Genomic DNA, 12,047 nt, shown 5'->3' with positions numbered 1-12,047 from the left:
CCCCAGCTCAATGGCCCATTTCACTCCATGGCCACTAACCATCTGCACGCAACATCCATCTGCTGAGCCTTGCTGCTGGGCTGGTGCTATCCAGCGCAGGCCCTGCCGTCCTGCCCTGCCCATCTGTGTCCATGCTGCTTGCTATGGTGTGACTGCATGAATGGGCCATCCCCTCCGCTGAGGGGGAGCCCTGGCTCCCTGTTGGCCCCAGACCCTGTCCCCAGTAGGTGGATGAGCCTAGTTCTATGGCAAACTCCGGTGCCCCTCCACAACTGCCCTGTGCCATACTGGCCAGAGCAGAGGTGAACCTGAGTGCTCAAGAGTCTCCGTGCTGCTATGGTTCCGTCCCCATGACTGGGGTGCTCTCCCTGCTTTGGGAGGTTCTGGACTCCCTCCCATAGGGCACTGTCAAGAGCTGAACCCTGGTGAACTCCTTAGCAGGTGTTACTTGGGCCAGCAGGCAGTGCTGGCTGGGCTTGTACCTCCAAGGGGGTGCGCAGATGCACTCGGCAGTGTTAGGGCATCCTTCCCATATCCTCAGCCCTGCCTACACTCCTGTCTCTAGCATCCCATGGCAGAGTGTCCCTGGCAGGCTCTTTGTGGTTGGCACTGTGGGAAGGGTGTCAGCTAGCAGCCGAGGCTCCTGACAGCTATCACAGCTCCTATGCCACTGACCCGCAGCACAGGCCTTGCCCCTGCCAGCAGACCCCATCTGGCAGAGGGCAAAGCTGTCCCGTGGCTGGCTGAGATCCAGAGGACGAGCGTGTGTGACCAGCAGTGGGAGCGGAGATGGGCCCTGTCTCCAGCCCCGAGGAAGGAATGGGGGCAAGGGCTGGATGTCTGTGCTCCCTTGTCTTTCTGCCTCTCTGCATCCTGAGCCAGCTCTTGGTTTCAGAGGAGGAGCTGGTCACACCAAAACCCAAGACACCTGATCCCAGAGACCAGGAGGGCAAGAGGGAGATGCTGGAGTTTGGGACCACAATGACACTGGAGCAAACGTAAGAGGCACTGGATGGTGGGGAGGGAGCGGGTACAGGGCACAGGGCCAGCCTGGTGCTGGGCTGGGACGCCAGCAGGGCAGGGACAGCTTTGGGCAAGGAATGGATCACTGATCCCTTACCAGCTAGCATAACAGGCAAAGCTAGCGAGTGTTGTTCCTGCACCAGGACATGGGTCCGCTGCTGAGTTTGCTTCCGTCTAGCAGCCCTAGGACTCCCTGGGGACTGCTGGGTACTGAGAGGCCCAGGCCTGCCACTTCAGTGGCTGTCACTGCCCTCTTCTGCCAGGGTGGAGTCTCCAGCTGTCCTGCAGGTTCCCTGCATCCCACCAGAGACTGTGGTGACCAGAGCAGAGGAGACTGAGCAGGTAGCACCTGTGGAGACAGAAGCTGAGCAAGTCAGCCTGCTGCATGCATCCTCAGTGTCCCCACAGGAGGTGAGCATGAGACACAGCCTTCCACAGCCCCCTCAGGCATTCCCTGCCAGGAGGAGCCCACCCATCACCACAGAAACAAAACATGGCGTGGGTGATGGGGATGTACCCAGTGGTACAGGACTCCCCAGGGAGGGTTGTGAGACTGTGGAGAAGTGGGCAGGCTCAGCACCCCCAAATGGGACCCAGTGCTTATGGGGGATGTTCCCTGCCTTACACAGCCCTCCAAGGAGTTTGACGAGGACTCCCTGATCCCCAGCAGCCCTGCCACTGAGACCTCGGATAACATCAGCCCGGTGGCCAGCCCCGTGCACACAGGGTGAGTGCCCAGCCTGTGCGCCCCATGCACACTCTGCACGTGAACTGGCTGCAAGGTGCCCACCTGCCCATGCCTCTGCCTGCTCCAGGTTCCTGGTGAGCTTCATGGTGGATGCCCGTGGTGGCTCCATGCGGGGCAGCCGGCACCATGGACTGCGCGTGGTTGTCCCACCCCGTGCCTGTGCTGCGCCGACCCGCATCACCTGCCGCTTGGTAAAGCCCCAAAAGCTGCCTGCACCCCCACCACTGGCTGAGGAGGAGGGTCTGGCCAGCCGGATCATCGCTCTGGGGCCTGCCAGTGCCCAGTTCCTCAGGTGAGCACAGCTGGGAACAGAGTGGATGGGGCTGCCCACACCAGGGCCATCCCTCAGGACTGGGGACGGATCTGCGCTCCTCTGGAGCCTCTGCCAGCTGGGGCAAGACTTCTGCCTATCTCTGCTTCTGGGGGTGTGGTGCAGAAGAGGCCAGGTGCAGCATGTTTCTGGGGTGGGTCATTCCAGCATAACAGAGCAGTGGCTGTGCTGTGGTAGGAAAAGTCCTGACCAGCACAGTCCTGCTGGGTGCATAGCTCCATTTCCCAGAGAGAGGGGTGTGAGCAGTCCTGCCTTCCTCTTCTGGCGGCTGTACAGCACGAGCAGGTGCTCTGCCCAGGGCCACCTTGCTGCCTGCATGTCCCAGCAGCAGCACATGGGTGCAAGCACCCTTCCTCTGCTGTCTGCAGCCCCGTCATTGTGGAGATCCCACACTTTGCCTCATATGGGCGCGGAGACCGTGAGCTGGTGGTGCTGCGCAGTGAGAACGGCTCTGTCTGGAAGGAGCACCGCAACCGCTATGAGGAGAGCTACATGGACCAGCTGCTCAATGGCATGGATGAGGGTGAGCATGCCAGGCAGGCAGGGGCTCGGCACTACATGGCTCCCCGCAGGCAGGGCTGTGGCTGGCCTGGGTAGTGCAATGGGGTGGAGTGTGATGCGGTCAGTGCAGCTTGGAGGTGGTGGTGGGAGACATCTGCGGGCTTGGTGAGCATTGATGGCTGTACTGCCCTTGCAGAGCTGGAGAGCCTGGAGGAGCTGGAGAAGAAGAGAGTCTGCCGCATCATCACCACTGACTTCCCTCTCTACTTCGTGGTCATGTCCCGGATTTGCCAGGACTGCGACCTGATCGGTCCCGAGGGAGGGTGTTTGAAAAGCACTTTGGTGCCCATGGTACAGGCCACCTTCCCAGACACTGCTGTCACCAAGAGAGTCAGGCTGGCCCTGCAGGTGAGCCCTGGAGAGCCTGGCCTGGGGCCCAGCTGGGCTCCTGCAGGCAGGGGTAGGCAGCAAGCCTAGGCTGTGCCCTGGCCCAGGCTGTGCCCCAGCCCAGTGGAAACTGGCCCTGATGCCCATGCTTGTGCTGCCTGCAGGCACAGCCTGTGCCCGACGAGCTGGTGACTAAGCTGCTGGGGAACCAGGCAACCTTCAGCCCCATTGTCACAGTGGAGCCACGCCGGAGGAAGTTCCACCGCCCCATCGGCCTCCGCATCCCACTGCCACCATCCTGGAAGGACAATCCCCGAGACAGTGGCGAAGGTGACACCACCAGCCTGCGCCTGCTCTGCAGTGTGATCGGTGAGGCTGCCAACCCCTGCTGTGCAGGCAAGCCTGCGTTCTGGTGGGGAGGGCTCTGAGGTAGAGGGCTACCTCAGTGTGTTGCAGCTCTTGGGAGCTAAGGTCAGGTCACAGTGGTGGAGGGAGCATATGCCTGAGGGATGCAGACCCCAGGCTTACAGAAAGGTAGCGTGCTCATTCTTGCTTTCTGCTGCAGGAGGGACAGCCCAAGCCCAGTGGGAAGACATAACAGGCACCACAAAGCTGGTCTATGAAAATGAGTGTGCTAACTTTACCACCAATGTGTCTGCCAGGTGAGTCCTGGGCAAGCATGTGCTCATCTGGGGACATCTGCTGTTCCTTGGGCCCTGTTGGGGTGTAGCATGTGCCAGGAGGAGCCTCCCTCCCCCATGCTCATTGTGGTGCTGCCCCATTCCCATATGCAGGGCAGGCCCCCACACTGCCTTGGCACATGCCAGGAAACACAACAACTGGGTGTGCAGAGGGAAGGGGCCATTCTTGGTGCTTGGGTGGGTCCCCATCATGGATGGGACTCCTCCTGTACCCTGAGCTCTTGGGGCACCCTCTGCAGTGCAGTTTGTTGTTGGGGGGTGCAGCTCTCCTGGTGCCACTGGGGAACCTGCCTGGCAGCACCCCAACCCAGCCCTCCTGCAGGTTCTGGCTGGCCGACTGCCCACGCACAGCTGAGGCCGTGCACTTTGCCACAATGCTGTACAAGGAGCTCACAGCCGTGCCCTACATGGCCAAATTCGTGGTGTTTGCCAAGATGAATGATGCACGGGAAGGCCGTCTGCGCTGCTACTGCATGACTGATGACAAGGTTGACAAGACTTTAGAGCAGCATGAAAACTTCACTGAGGTGGCCCGCAGCAGGGACATTGAGGTTTGTCCCCAGCAGCATGTGTGGGGGGCAGCAGGGAGAGAGCTGCCCAAGTGAGGGGAGACCGATGCCGGTGGAGGGGCCTGGCCCTGGCCTAGGGAGGAGAGTTGGGGTTACCTGCCCTGTCCAGGGCAGGAAAAGCAGCTCTGCACAGGGTCTGAACCTGTTTTCTGCTCCCTGCCAGGTGGTAGAGGGGATGCCTTTGCATGTTGAGCTCTCAGGGAATCTGGTTCCTGTCAAGAAGGCCACTCAGCCCCGCACCTTCCTCTTCCAGTCCTTCCGGGAGAATCGTCTCCCTATCCCCATCAAGGTAATGGCAGGGTGCCAGGCTGGGCTGCAGTTGGGGCCCCTGCACCTGCCCTGTGTCAGGCCAGCTAAACAGGCTCTCGATGCTCAGGTTCGGGACAGCAGCCGGGAAGCCAGTGGCTCCCTGTCTTTCTTGCGCAAGGCCATGAAATATGAGGACCTCCAGCATGTGCTCTGCCACCTGAACATCAGCATACCACCGTGCACTAAGGTCAGTGCCTGGGTCTGTGGCACCTTTGGGAGGGGGTGGTGGAGGCCCATCCCTCCTCCAGATGCAGGAGACAGCCCTTGCCGTCAGCTTTTCTTTCTCAGCTGCTCCACATGGCCATGCCATGCTGCTCTGGAGCTGCATGAGAAGCCCTGGTGCTGGGGCAGAGCTGCTGCACTCTTTTCAAGCTGATGACCCCTTGGTTTGTCCCCACTCTCACAGGGAAGCGGCAGTGAGGAACGGAGGAGGACACTGACGCCGTTGTCTCTGCGGGAGCGATACAGCATTCTAAGCGAGACCAGTTTTGGTATGCAGCCTCCTGGGACTGTTCAAGCCCACTGATCACCTGCACTTGGGGTGCCCACGCCAGGTGGAAAGGCTAGGCTGACCCTGTCGTACTTGCACTCGTGGCAGCTTCCCTTTCTGTGAGGGTTTCCTTGGGCCTGCCTGCAGGGCAGTGCTGTGCCTATGGGGCTGCAAGACCCCCATAGCCAGCACCCCTTTCCCCTCTCCACCCTGGTACAGGGACCTGCACAGCTGAAGCTGTGACTCTCTCTTCTCCTCCAGGCTCTCTGAGCAGCACGGACAAGGCAGACCAGAAGATGATCGACATAGCAGAACAGCTGGGCCTCAGCTGGGCTGGTGAGTCCACACCTGATGGCTCTGAGGATGTACATCACTCCTCAGAAAGCTGACACTTAGAAAGGCTGGAAACAAGCTGCAGGGTGGAGTGAATATGCTTTACACTGTCCAGGGAGCTGGGCCCTGATGCAGTTGGTGTGCATGCAGTCTGCACTAGCTCCTCTAGCAGGCTGGTCTTGCCTGACAGCACTTCTGCTAAACTGTGAGCATACTGTGGCACTGAAATGAACCTTCTTGCAGTTATGCATGCATTCACACACACGCACACACACACAGATTCCAGGCTAGGATTTTGTCCCGAGTCGTATGTATTGCTGCCGTTCATGGAGGCTCAGCACTGTTGTTGCAGCCACATGCCCAATGGCAGTATCCGTGCTCGTCCTTAGCATGAAACACTGCTATGCTGGTCACAGCCAGCCTGGGCAGAGGGGCTTCAACCTCTGCCCCATCCCAGCTCCTGCTTCTGCATGTTCTGCTGTGTCCAGCTGTATGTGATGTGGGGGACTCTGTGCTGGGTCTGGCTGAGCCCTTCACAACATCCCTAGCCTTTTTGGCTTGGGAGCTGGCGATGGGGGCTGGAGGGTGTGATGCTGAGATGTGGTGTCTCCCACAGAGCTGGCACGTGAGCTGCAGTTTGGGGTGGATGACATCAACAGGATACGTGTGGAGAACCCCAACTCCCTGCTGGAGCAGAGCATAGCCTTACTCAACCTCTGGGTCAGCCGCGAGGGCAAGAGTGTCAAGAGTGAGTGTCTATGGTGCGCTGTTACAGGCATGGAGGTGCCAGGGCCGGCTGCACAGAGCCGCGTGTGTGTGGTCAGGGGTCACTGGTTGATGCACATCTGATCACAGTCTGGAGGGTGTCTGGGGCATGGCTGTGTTCCCCCAGTGACCCGTTTGCTGACACTGGCTTCCCCCTGCAGTCGAGAGTCTGTACACAGCGCTGAGGAACATCGACCGCAGTGAGATTGTCAACACACTGGAGGGCTCTGGCCGGCAGAGCCGCAGCCTGAAGGGCACCTGGCGCTACGCAGACAGAGACTGCTCCCTCTTGCCATCCCAGATGAATGGTGAGTCCTGTCTTCTGGCAGGGACTGCAAGAGGGCCCTGGGGGCAGAGTCTGTACAGACAGATCAGGGCTGATACCTTGCTTGACCAAGGTGCACCAGTGGCCCACTGGGAGCTCAGTGGGCACAAGGCATTTCCAACAGACACAGCCTCTTCACTGGGGCTTATGCTGCAGAAAGCCTGGCCCTGCCATACTGCCTTCTCAGAAGCTCTCCAGGTGGGGTGGACACATGTTCCTTATCCCAACATACCAGTGAGAGGTGCTGCTGGCTGTGTGAGCTGAGCAGTGGCCAGGGAGCTCACAGAGCCCTGGCTGTCCAGCTGTGGCGGTGCACCCGGGCTGGGTCCCTGGTGGAGCATGCCTGGGTGTGGGGATACAGCTGGGGTCAGCTGCAGCATGTGCTGTCAGGGAGAGGGCACTGGGCAGGGACAGAGCTTTGTGCTCCTGCAGCCCTGCACTGCGGTGCTGCCCATGCAGCACTGGCTCATCGCTCTCTCCCTCTCTGTCTCTCCCCTTGTTCTGCTCTCTCAAACATGGCACCTAGCACCATCAGGTGCAGGCACTCCTGTGGGTCATTTCTTCTCACCTCTCTCCTCTGAGCTCATCCTGGCCTCTCATCTTCCTCCACTGCCTGTCTCCACTGTCTCCACCTCAGCTGAGCCCTCCGAGAGCCGCATCCTGCTCCAGCAACTGCATGTCACCAGGGTCTGCCCCGCTCATGGCTGTTCGTGCTTGCAGGCGGCCACCCCAGGCCTCCTCCTGCTGCACTGCCCTGCGCTCCTTCCCTCACTGGCCCTGCACTGCTTTGCCCCCGGCCAGGCACCTGCACAGCAGGGAGGTGCCCTTTCTGTGCTGGGGGTCCCAGCTGTCCCCTATGTCTCAGCTGTGGCTAGCAATTCCTGGCTGCCTGGGGAGCAGAATGGGTTCTCTGCTGATCTTTGGGGGTAGAAAAGGGGCTAGTGGCTCAGAGATGAAAAAGGCTGAGCAAAGCCACCTGCATGGGTGGGAGTGCCTGGCTTGGCTGTAGTCTGTATCAGTGTGCCTGCGCTGGTGCACATGGCCCTGGGTGATGAGGACATGACACCTGCTTGTAGCCCCAGAGAAACCAATGGGGTTTTAGGGCCTGGCTGCATCCCGCAGGGCCTCGGGGTTGCATGACATGTACCAGAGCCATCCTTCCCTGCTCATGGTACTACTTCCAGCCTGCTCCTCTGTGCTGCAGAGAGGAGTTGATTTTGGAGTCAGTGCCTGCCAGACTTGGACACCTGAACTCCAGGCTGACTATCAGCCAGCTGATGCTGGATGGAGTCTGTGGGCAGGGACCCAGGTGCTGATGGAGCAGGTTAGCAAAAGAGGGCACTGTGTTGTGCAGTGTGGATGGGGCATTGTGAGGACCCCAGGCCAGTCCTCCCCACAGGGAGCGGGTAGCCCCAGGGCCTGCCCAAACTAGCCCCAGGACTTGAAGGGGGGCATGGCAGCACTTGCAGGGACCATGCAAAGGCAGAAGCTGCTGTGAGTGCAACCCTGCTCAGCCCAGCCACTGGGGTCTGTGGCATGACCATTGGCTGTCCTTGGGGCAGGCACCCTCCTGAAGGCTGTTTCCCTTCTTGCCCCATTGTGCTTGTGCGTGCGGGAGATGTCTGCTGGAGATATCGCCTCTGTCTGCCCATATAGGTTACGCTTCGCTGCAGGACGAGCTGCTGTCCCCCGCCTCCCTGCATTACACGCTGCCATCCCCGCTGCGTGCCGACCAGTACTGGAATGAGGTGGCCATCATGGATGCTATCCCCATGGCTGCCACCGAGCAGGACGCCCTGATGGAGATATCCGACATGCAGGTGTGGTCCTCGGGGCTCACCCCCTCGCTGGTGACTGCTGAGGACTCCTCTCTGGAGTGCAGCAAGGCTGAGGACTCAGACGCCACAAGTGAAGGCCGGTTCCCAGGGCAGCTTCTAGCAGATGTGCACGGCCCAGACCACATGGGCTCTATGGACCTGGCTGAGGATGACACAGTGGACTCAGATGCCATGAATGGCCTCATTGACTTTCTAGAGCAGGAGGAGGGGCAGAGGCCAGAGGGGAAGATGCCAGCCAGCGATCGCCAGCCAGGGACTGGGGAGCAGGATCTGGAGAGTGAAGCCTCTTTTGTTTCAGTTCAGCAGAAGGCGCAAGCCAGGATCACAGCATCACCTACCATTAGCCACGTCATGGAAAAGAGCACAGACAGGTACTGCAGCCTGGGGCACTGGCGTGTCTGTGGGAGGGGAGCAGAACTGCTTTGCCAGCAATTGCCATGTGCTGGGACAGCTGCAATAACCTTTCAGCTTTGCTTGCTTCTCTGCTGATCTCCAGCTCTGAAGCCTGGGTATCCCCAGCAGACAGAGCAGTGGCTTGGGCCGAGCGCCTTTCGCTCTCTAGACATGCTCTGGGGGACTCCGTCCAGAGCACCTGGGAGGGACTCCAGGCAGACAGCCAGGCCCTGCATGTAGGTTGTGCTTACCAGAGCCATCTCAGCCTGGGCTGCATCCTCCCGCATTCCCGGTGACACCAGTCTCATGAGGTCCCTGGCAGAGCCCAGTGATGCTCCACAGCATTGCTTTAGACCCCCTGGCAGCCAGGCTGCAAGGCTGTGGGGTGGGCAGGGGGCATGGCAGGGAGGAGGCCTGTGCCCTTTGTGCATCTGTGTTTTGTGCTGCTTGTGCTGGGCTTCCAGCAGCGCCATGAGCTGGGGAGCCCAGCGCCTGGTGGGGTGCAGGCTGCGCCGACATGCCTGCCGGAGGTAGGCTGGTGCTCAGGGTGCAGCACTCCATGGCAAAGCTGACTGCCTCTCTCTCTCTGTCTCTCTCTCCCTGTCCCTGTCCCTCTCCGGTGCCCAGGCTGAGGGACTGGAATGCAGAAGGCTCCTTTATCTCCTGCCTACAGGACCTGACAGCGGGCTCCTGGCAGGAGGGGGTCACCCGAAGGCTGCTCCCGATGCACACCACAGCCTCTGGGGCACAGGGCCAGGAGCAAGAGCAGGTTCTGATGCCAGCCATGGAGCTGATGCGGATCAGCTCCACAGAGGACAGCGACTGGCAGCCCCAGCACCCCATGGGCAGCTGGCAGGAGGAGGCAGACAGCCAATTCTTTGGGCAGGTGAGAGTAAGAGCAGGGGGACCCAGCCCTGCAGGAGATGGAGACCCTATAGACAGCCCTTTTCTGAGCCTGCCGCAAGGGCAGCCAGGCAGACTGGGTGCTAGTGGAGGCACAAGCCTCTGGCATGCTTCCTGCCCCCTGCCCCTGGGGGTGCCTCTCAGCCCGGAATAGCCTTCTGTACTTGATACCTGAGCTCTTGCTCTCCATTTATAACCCAGCCAGCCTCTCTGCCTGCTTCCTTATTGACTATCTGCCCTGGCTGCCAGCCCAACAGGCTCCTGGAGCCAGAAATAGAGCTGGTCTGGGGGCCAGGCTGGGTGGTGGGCATCCTGCCATGGCCACATGGAGCCATCAGGTACAAAGTGAGGGCAAATGCCTTTCCCCGGCCAGGGGCACGCACAGCCATTCCGGCAGCACGGTTCTGCAGTGCATGTCTCATGAGTCACATGTGATTCCAGTGACACTCCAAACCCCTGGTTCCTGCCTGAGGCTTCATCTGTCCCATGACAGAGGACTGCACGCTGCCCTCCCACCACAGCCAGGAAGACAGGTCATTGGCGAGCTGACGGAGAAGGGGCACAGGGCTGTCCCAGTTACCTCCTGGCTGGGGATGGGTGGTGCTGTCGCAGTCCTGGCCCCATGACTTTGAGAGAAGCTGTGAGCGCAAAGGACGCTCCACCTGCCTGCTCCCTTCTCGCCGCCCACAGCCAGCTGAGCTGCGGCAGCTAGGGTTACAGCAGTCCTCCCACAGAGCCAGTGCACTGCACGGGGCAGGCTGCAGACCCACAGGGCTGCTCCTGCCCTGCGGGCTTTGCCTGTCCCAGCCAGATAGCATGGCCAGGCTCTGAGCAGCAGGCTCAGACCCGCGGAGCACACGTGCAGCTGCGCGTGCTGAAGCAGGATGTGGGCTTTCCTGGCCCAGCTGCTGATTGTTCTAGTGCTGCTGGCCTTCTTCCTGGTCAGCTGCCAGAATGTCATGCACATCGTCAAGGGCTCTGTCCGCTTCTTGCTCAAACACGCCCACCGCGAGCTGGACAAGGAGCTCGGGGAGAGCCAGGGGCTGGCGGATGACGAGGAGGCGCTCTCCACCAGGGTCGTCCGCCGGCGCATCCTTGTGAAGGTAATGAGCAGGGAACTGAGAGACCAGCCCTGGGGCAGATGCAGAGGAGAGCAGTGAAGGGACTGGGCAGGGTGGGAGACAGAGGCTGTGGGGTGCATGTCAGGTGTACTGTTCTGCCTGTGAATGGGCTCCCCTCACCCACCTAAATGCCCTGATGTCCCTCCTGTCACTGCAGGGGAACAAAGTCCTTCATCTCCCTGGAGAGCAGGTGACTGAGGAGCAGTTCACAGATGATCAAGGCAATCTCATCACTAAGAAGGTGAGTGATCAAGGGCATGGTACGGGCAAGGGCATGCCACAGCCTTTCTCCTCTCCCCTCTGCCCAGCTGCCCTGCTCCTCCCTGCAGCCCAGGGGCCCGTGCAGGGCAGCCGCGTCCTGCCGTCTTTGGTTACGGTCACGGCACTTCTCCAGCCAGCCCCTGCACATGGGAGAGAGGCTGCACGCCACATGCAGTTCAGGGCCAGACCAGGCAAGGAGGGAGGCGTGGTGCCATGGGGCTAGCTGTGATGCCTGGCTGTGTGGGTCTCCACAGGTCATCCGGAAGGTGGTGCATCAGCTGGGCCCTGGTGACATGGGTGACAGGCAGGAGCAGGAGGAGTTGATTCTGGAGGGGTCCCTGCAGGAGCCCCAGGACGTGGAGTATGAGGATGATCACTTCATGGAATACTCCATCCTGCACCGGGACGATCTGGGCACCAAGGTACAGTGTGGCTCATAGCCCTGCCTTGCAGGCACCCTGCCCTGGGCCAGCACCACCTTTGCAGGACTCGCAGGCTCTGAGGCTCCACCACGCTCCATCCTTTCTTCTGCCCTGCTTTCCTCTTCTGTTGCCCTTCTAAGGCTTCCAGGGGCAGTTCTTGCCCACTGCACCAGTCTTCTTGCTCAGTGTCTTCTGCCAACTGACTCTGCCTTTCCCTCTCCTGTCCTCTTCTGTATGTCTGTCTGTTCACCTGGGTGATGTCCTGCTTCCTGCCCCTGCGGCTTCCTCAGGAGGAGGTGCGAGTGCGTGTCCCGAAACCAGAGGTCTCCAGGGGCAGGATGGGGGCTCAGATAGTGAAACGAGCCAGCCTGAAAAGGGGGAAGCAGTGACCCCTCAAATGGCCTCTTTTGAGGTAACCCTACCTTTGCTCTTCCTTCTATCCCAGCTCCCCATGCTGCTGCCTGTACTGAGCTGCTGGTCATGCACATCCTCCTCGGGAAAGTGTAACAGGGTTGTGCCCAGCTGTGGACCTGTGGAGAGGATTTGCTGTGCTGCCGCAAAATGCTGCGGGTGGGCAGCGGTGTGCCCCAGCTGCTAACCTGCTCCTGGCCCCAGGGCCTAGGTGCA

General features: G+C 60.4%; 1 protein-coding gene across 1 annotated transcript in view; it reads left to right on the top strand.

The window, feature by feature from the left end:
* The window catches only part of ANK1 (ankyrin 1, erythrocytic), a 63,437-nt gene extending 51,628 nt beyond the window's left edge, over positions 1 to 11,809 (top strand). Inside the window, exons 24-45 of the mRNA XM_010288475.1 lie at positions 896 to 998; positions 1,287 to 1,365; positions 1,653 to 1,750; positions 1,839 to 2,063; positions 2,471 to 2,625; positions 2,800 to 3,011; positions 3,155 to 3,359; positions 3,556 to 3,652; positions 4,014 to 4,242; positions 4,424 to 4,549; positions 4,637 to 4,756; positions 4,976 to 5,060; positions 5,321 to 5,395; positions 6,009 to 6,140; positions 6,319 to 6,465; positions 8,139 to 8,691; positions 9,341 to 9,599; positions 9,866 to 9,954; positions 10,500 to 10,719; positions 10,895 to 10,978; positions 11,253 to 11,359; positions 11,752 to 11,809. Of these exons, the coding sequence (XP_010286777.1) occupies positions 896 to 998; positions 1,287 to 1,365; positions 1,653 to 1,750; positions 1,839 to 2,063; positions 2,471 to 2,625; positions 2,800 to 3,011; positions 3,155 to 3,359; positions 3,556 to 3,652; positions 4,014 to 4,242; positions 4,424 to 4,549; positions 4,637 to 4,756; positions 4,976 to 5,060; positions 5,321 to 5,395; positions 6,009 to 6,140; positions 6,319 to 6,465; positions 8,139 to 8,691; positions 9,341 to 9,599; positions 9,866 to 9,954; positions 10,500 to 10,719; positions 10,895 to 10,978; positions 11,253 to 11,359; positions 11,752 to 11,809 (3,458 nt within the window). The remainder of the gene's footprint in view (positions 1 to 895; positions 999 to 1,286; positions 1,366 to 1,652; positions 1,751 to 1,838; positions 2,064 to 2,470; positions 2,626 to 2,799; positions 3,012 to 3,154; positions 3,360 to 3,555; positions 3,653 to 4,013; positions 4,243 to 4,423; positions 4,550 to 4,636; positions 4,757 to 4,975; positions 5,061 to 5,320; positions 5,396 to 6,008; positions 6,141 to 6,318; positions 6,466 to 8,138; positions 8,692 to 9,340; positions 9,600 to 9,865; positions 9,955 to 10,499; positions 10,720 to 10,894; positions 10,979 to 11,252; positions 11,360 to 11,751) is intronic.
* The last annotated feature ends 238 nt before the right edge of the window (positions 11,810 to 12,047 follow it).

This window comes from Phaethon lepturus, unplaced genomic scaffold (genome assembly GCF_000687285.1).
Source record: "Phaethon lepturus isolate BGI_N335 unplaced genomic scaffold, ASM68728v1 scaffold3326, whole genome shotgun sequence".
Lineage (NCBI taxonomy): Eukaryota > Metazoa > Chordata > Aves > Phaethontiformes > Phaethontidae > Phaethon > Phaethon lepturus.
The sequence above is the reverse complement of the archived record's forward strand: the minus strand, read 5'-3'. Positions and strand labels throughout refer to the sequence as shown.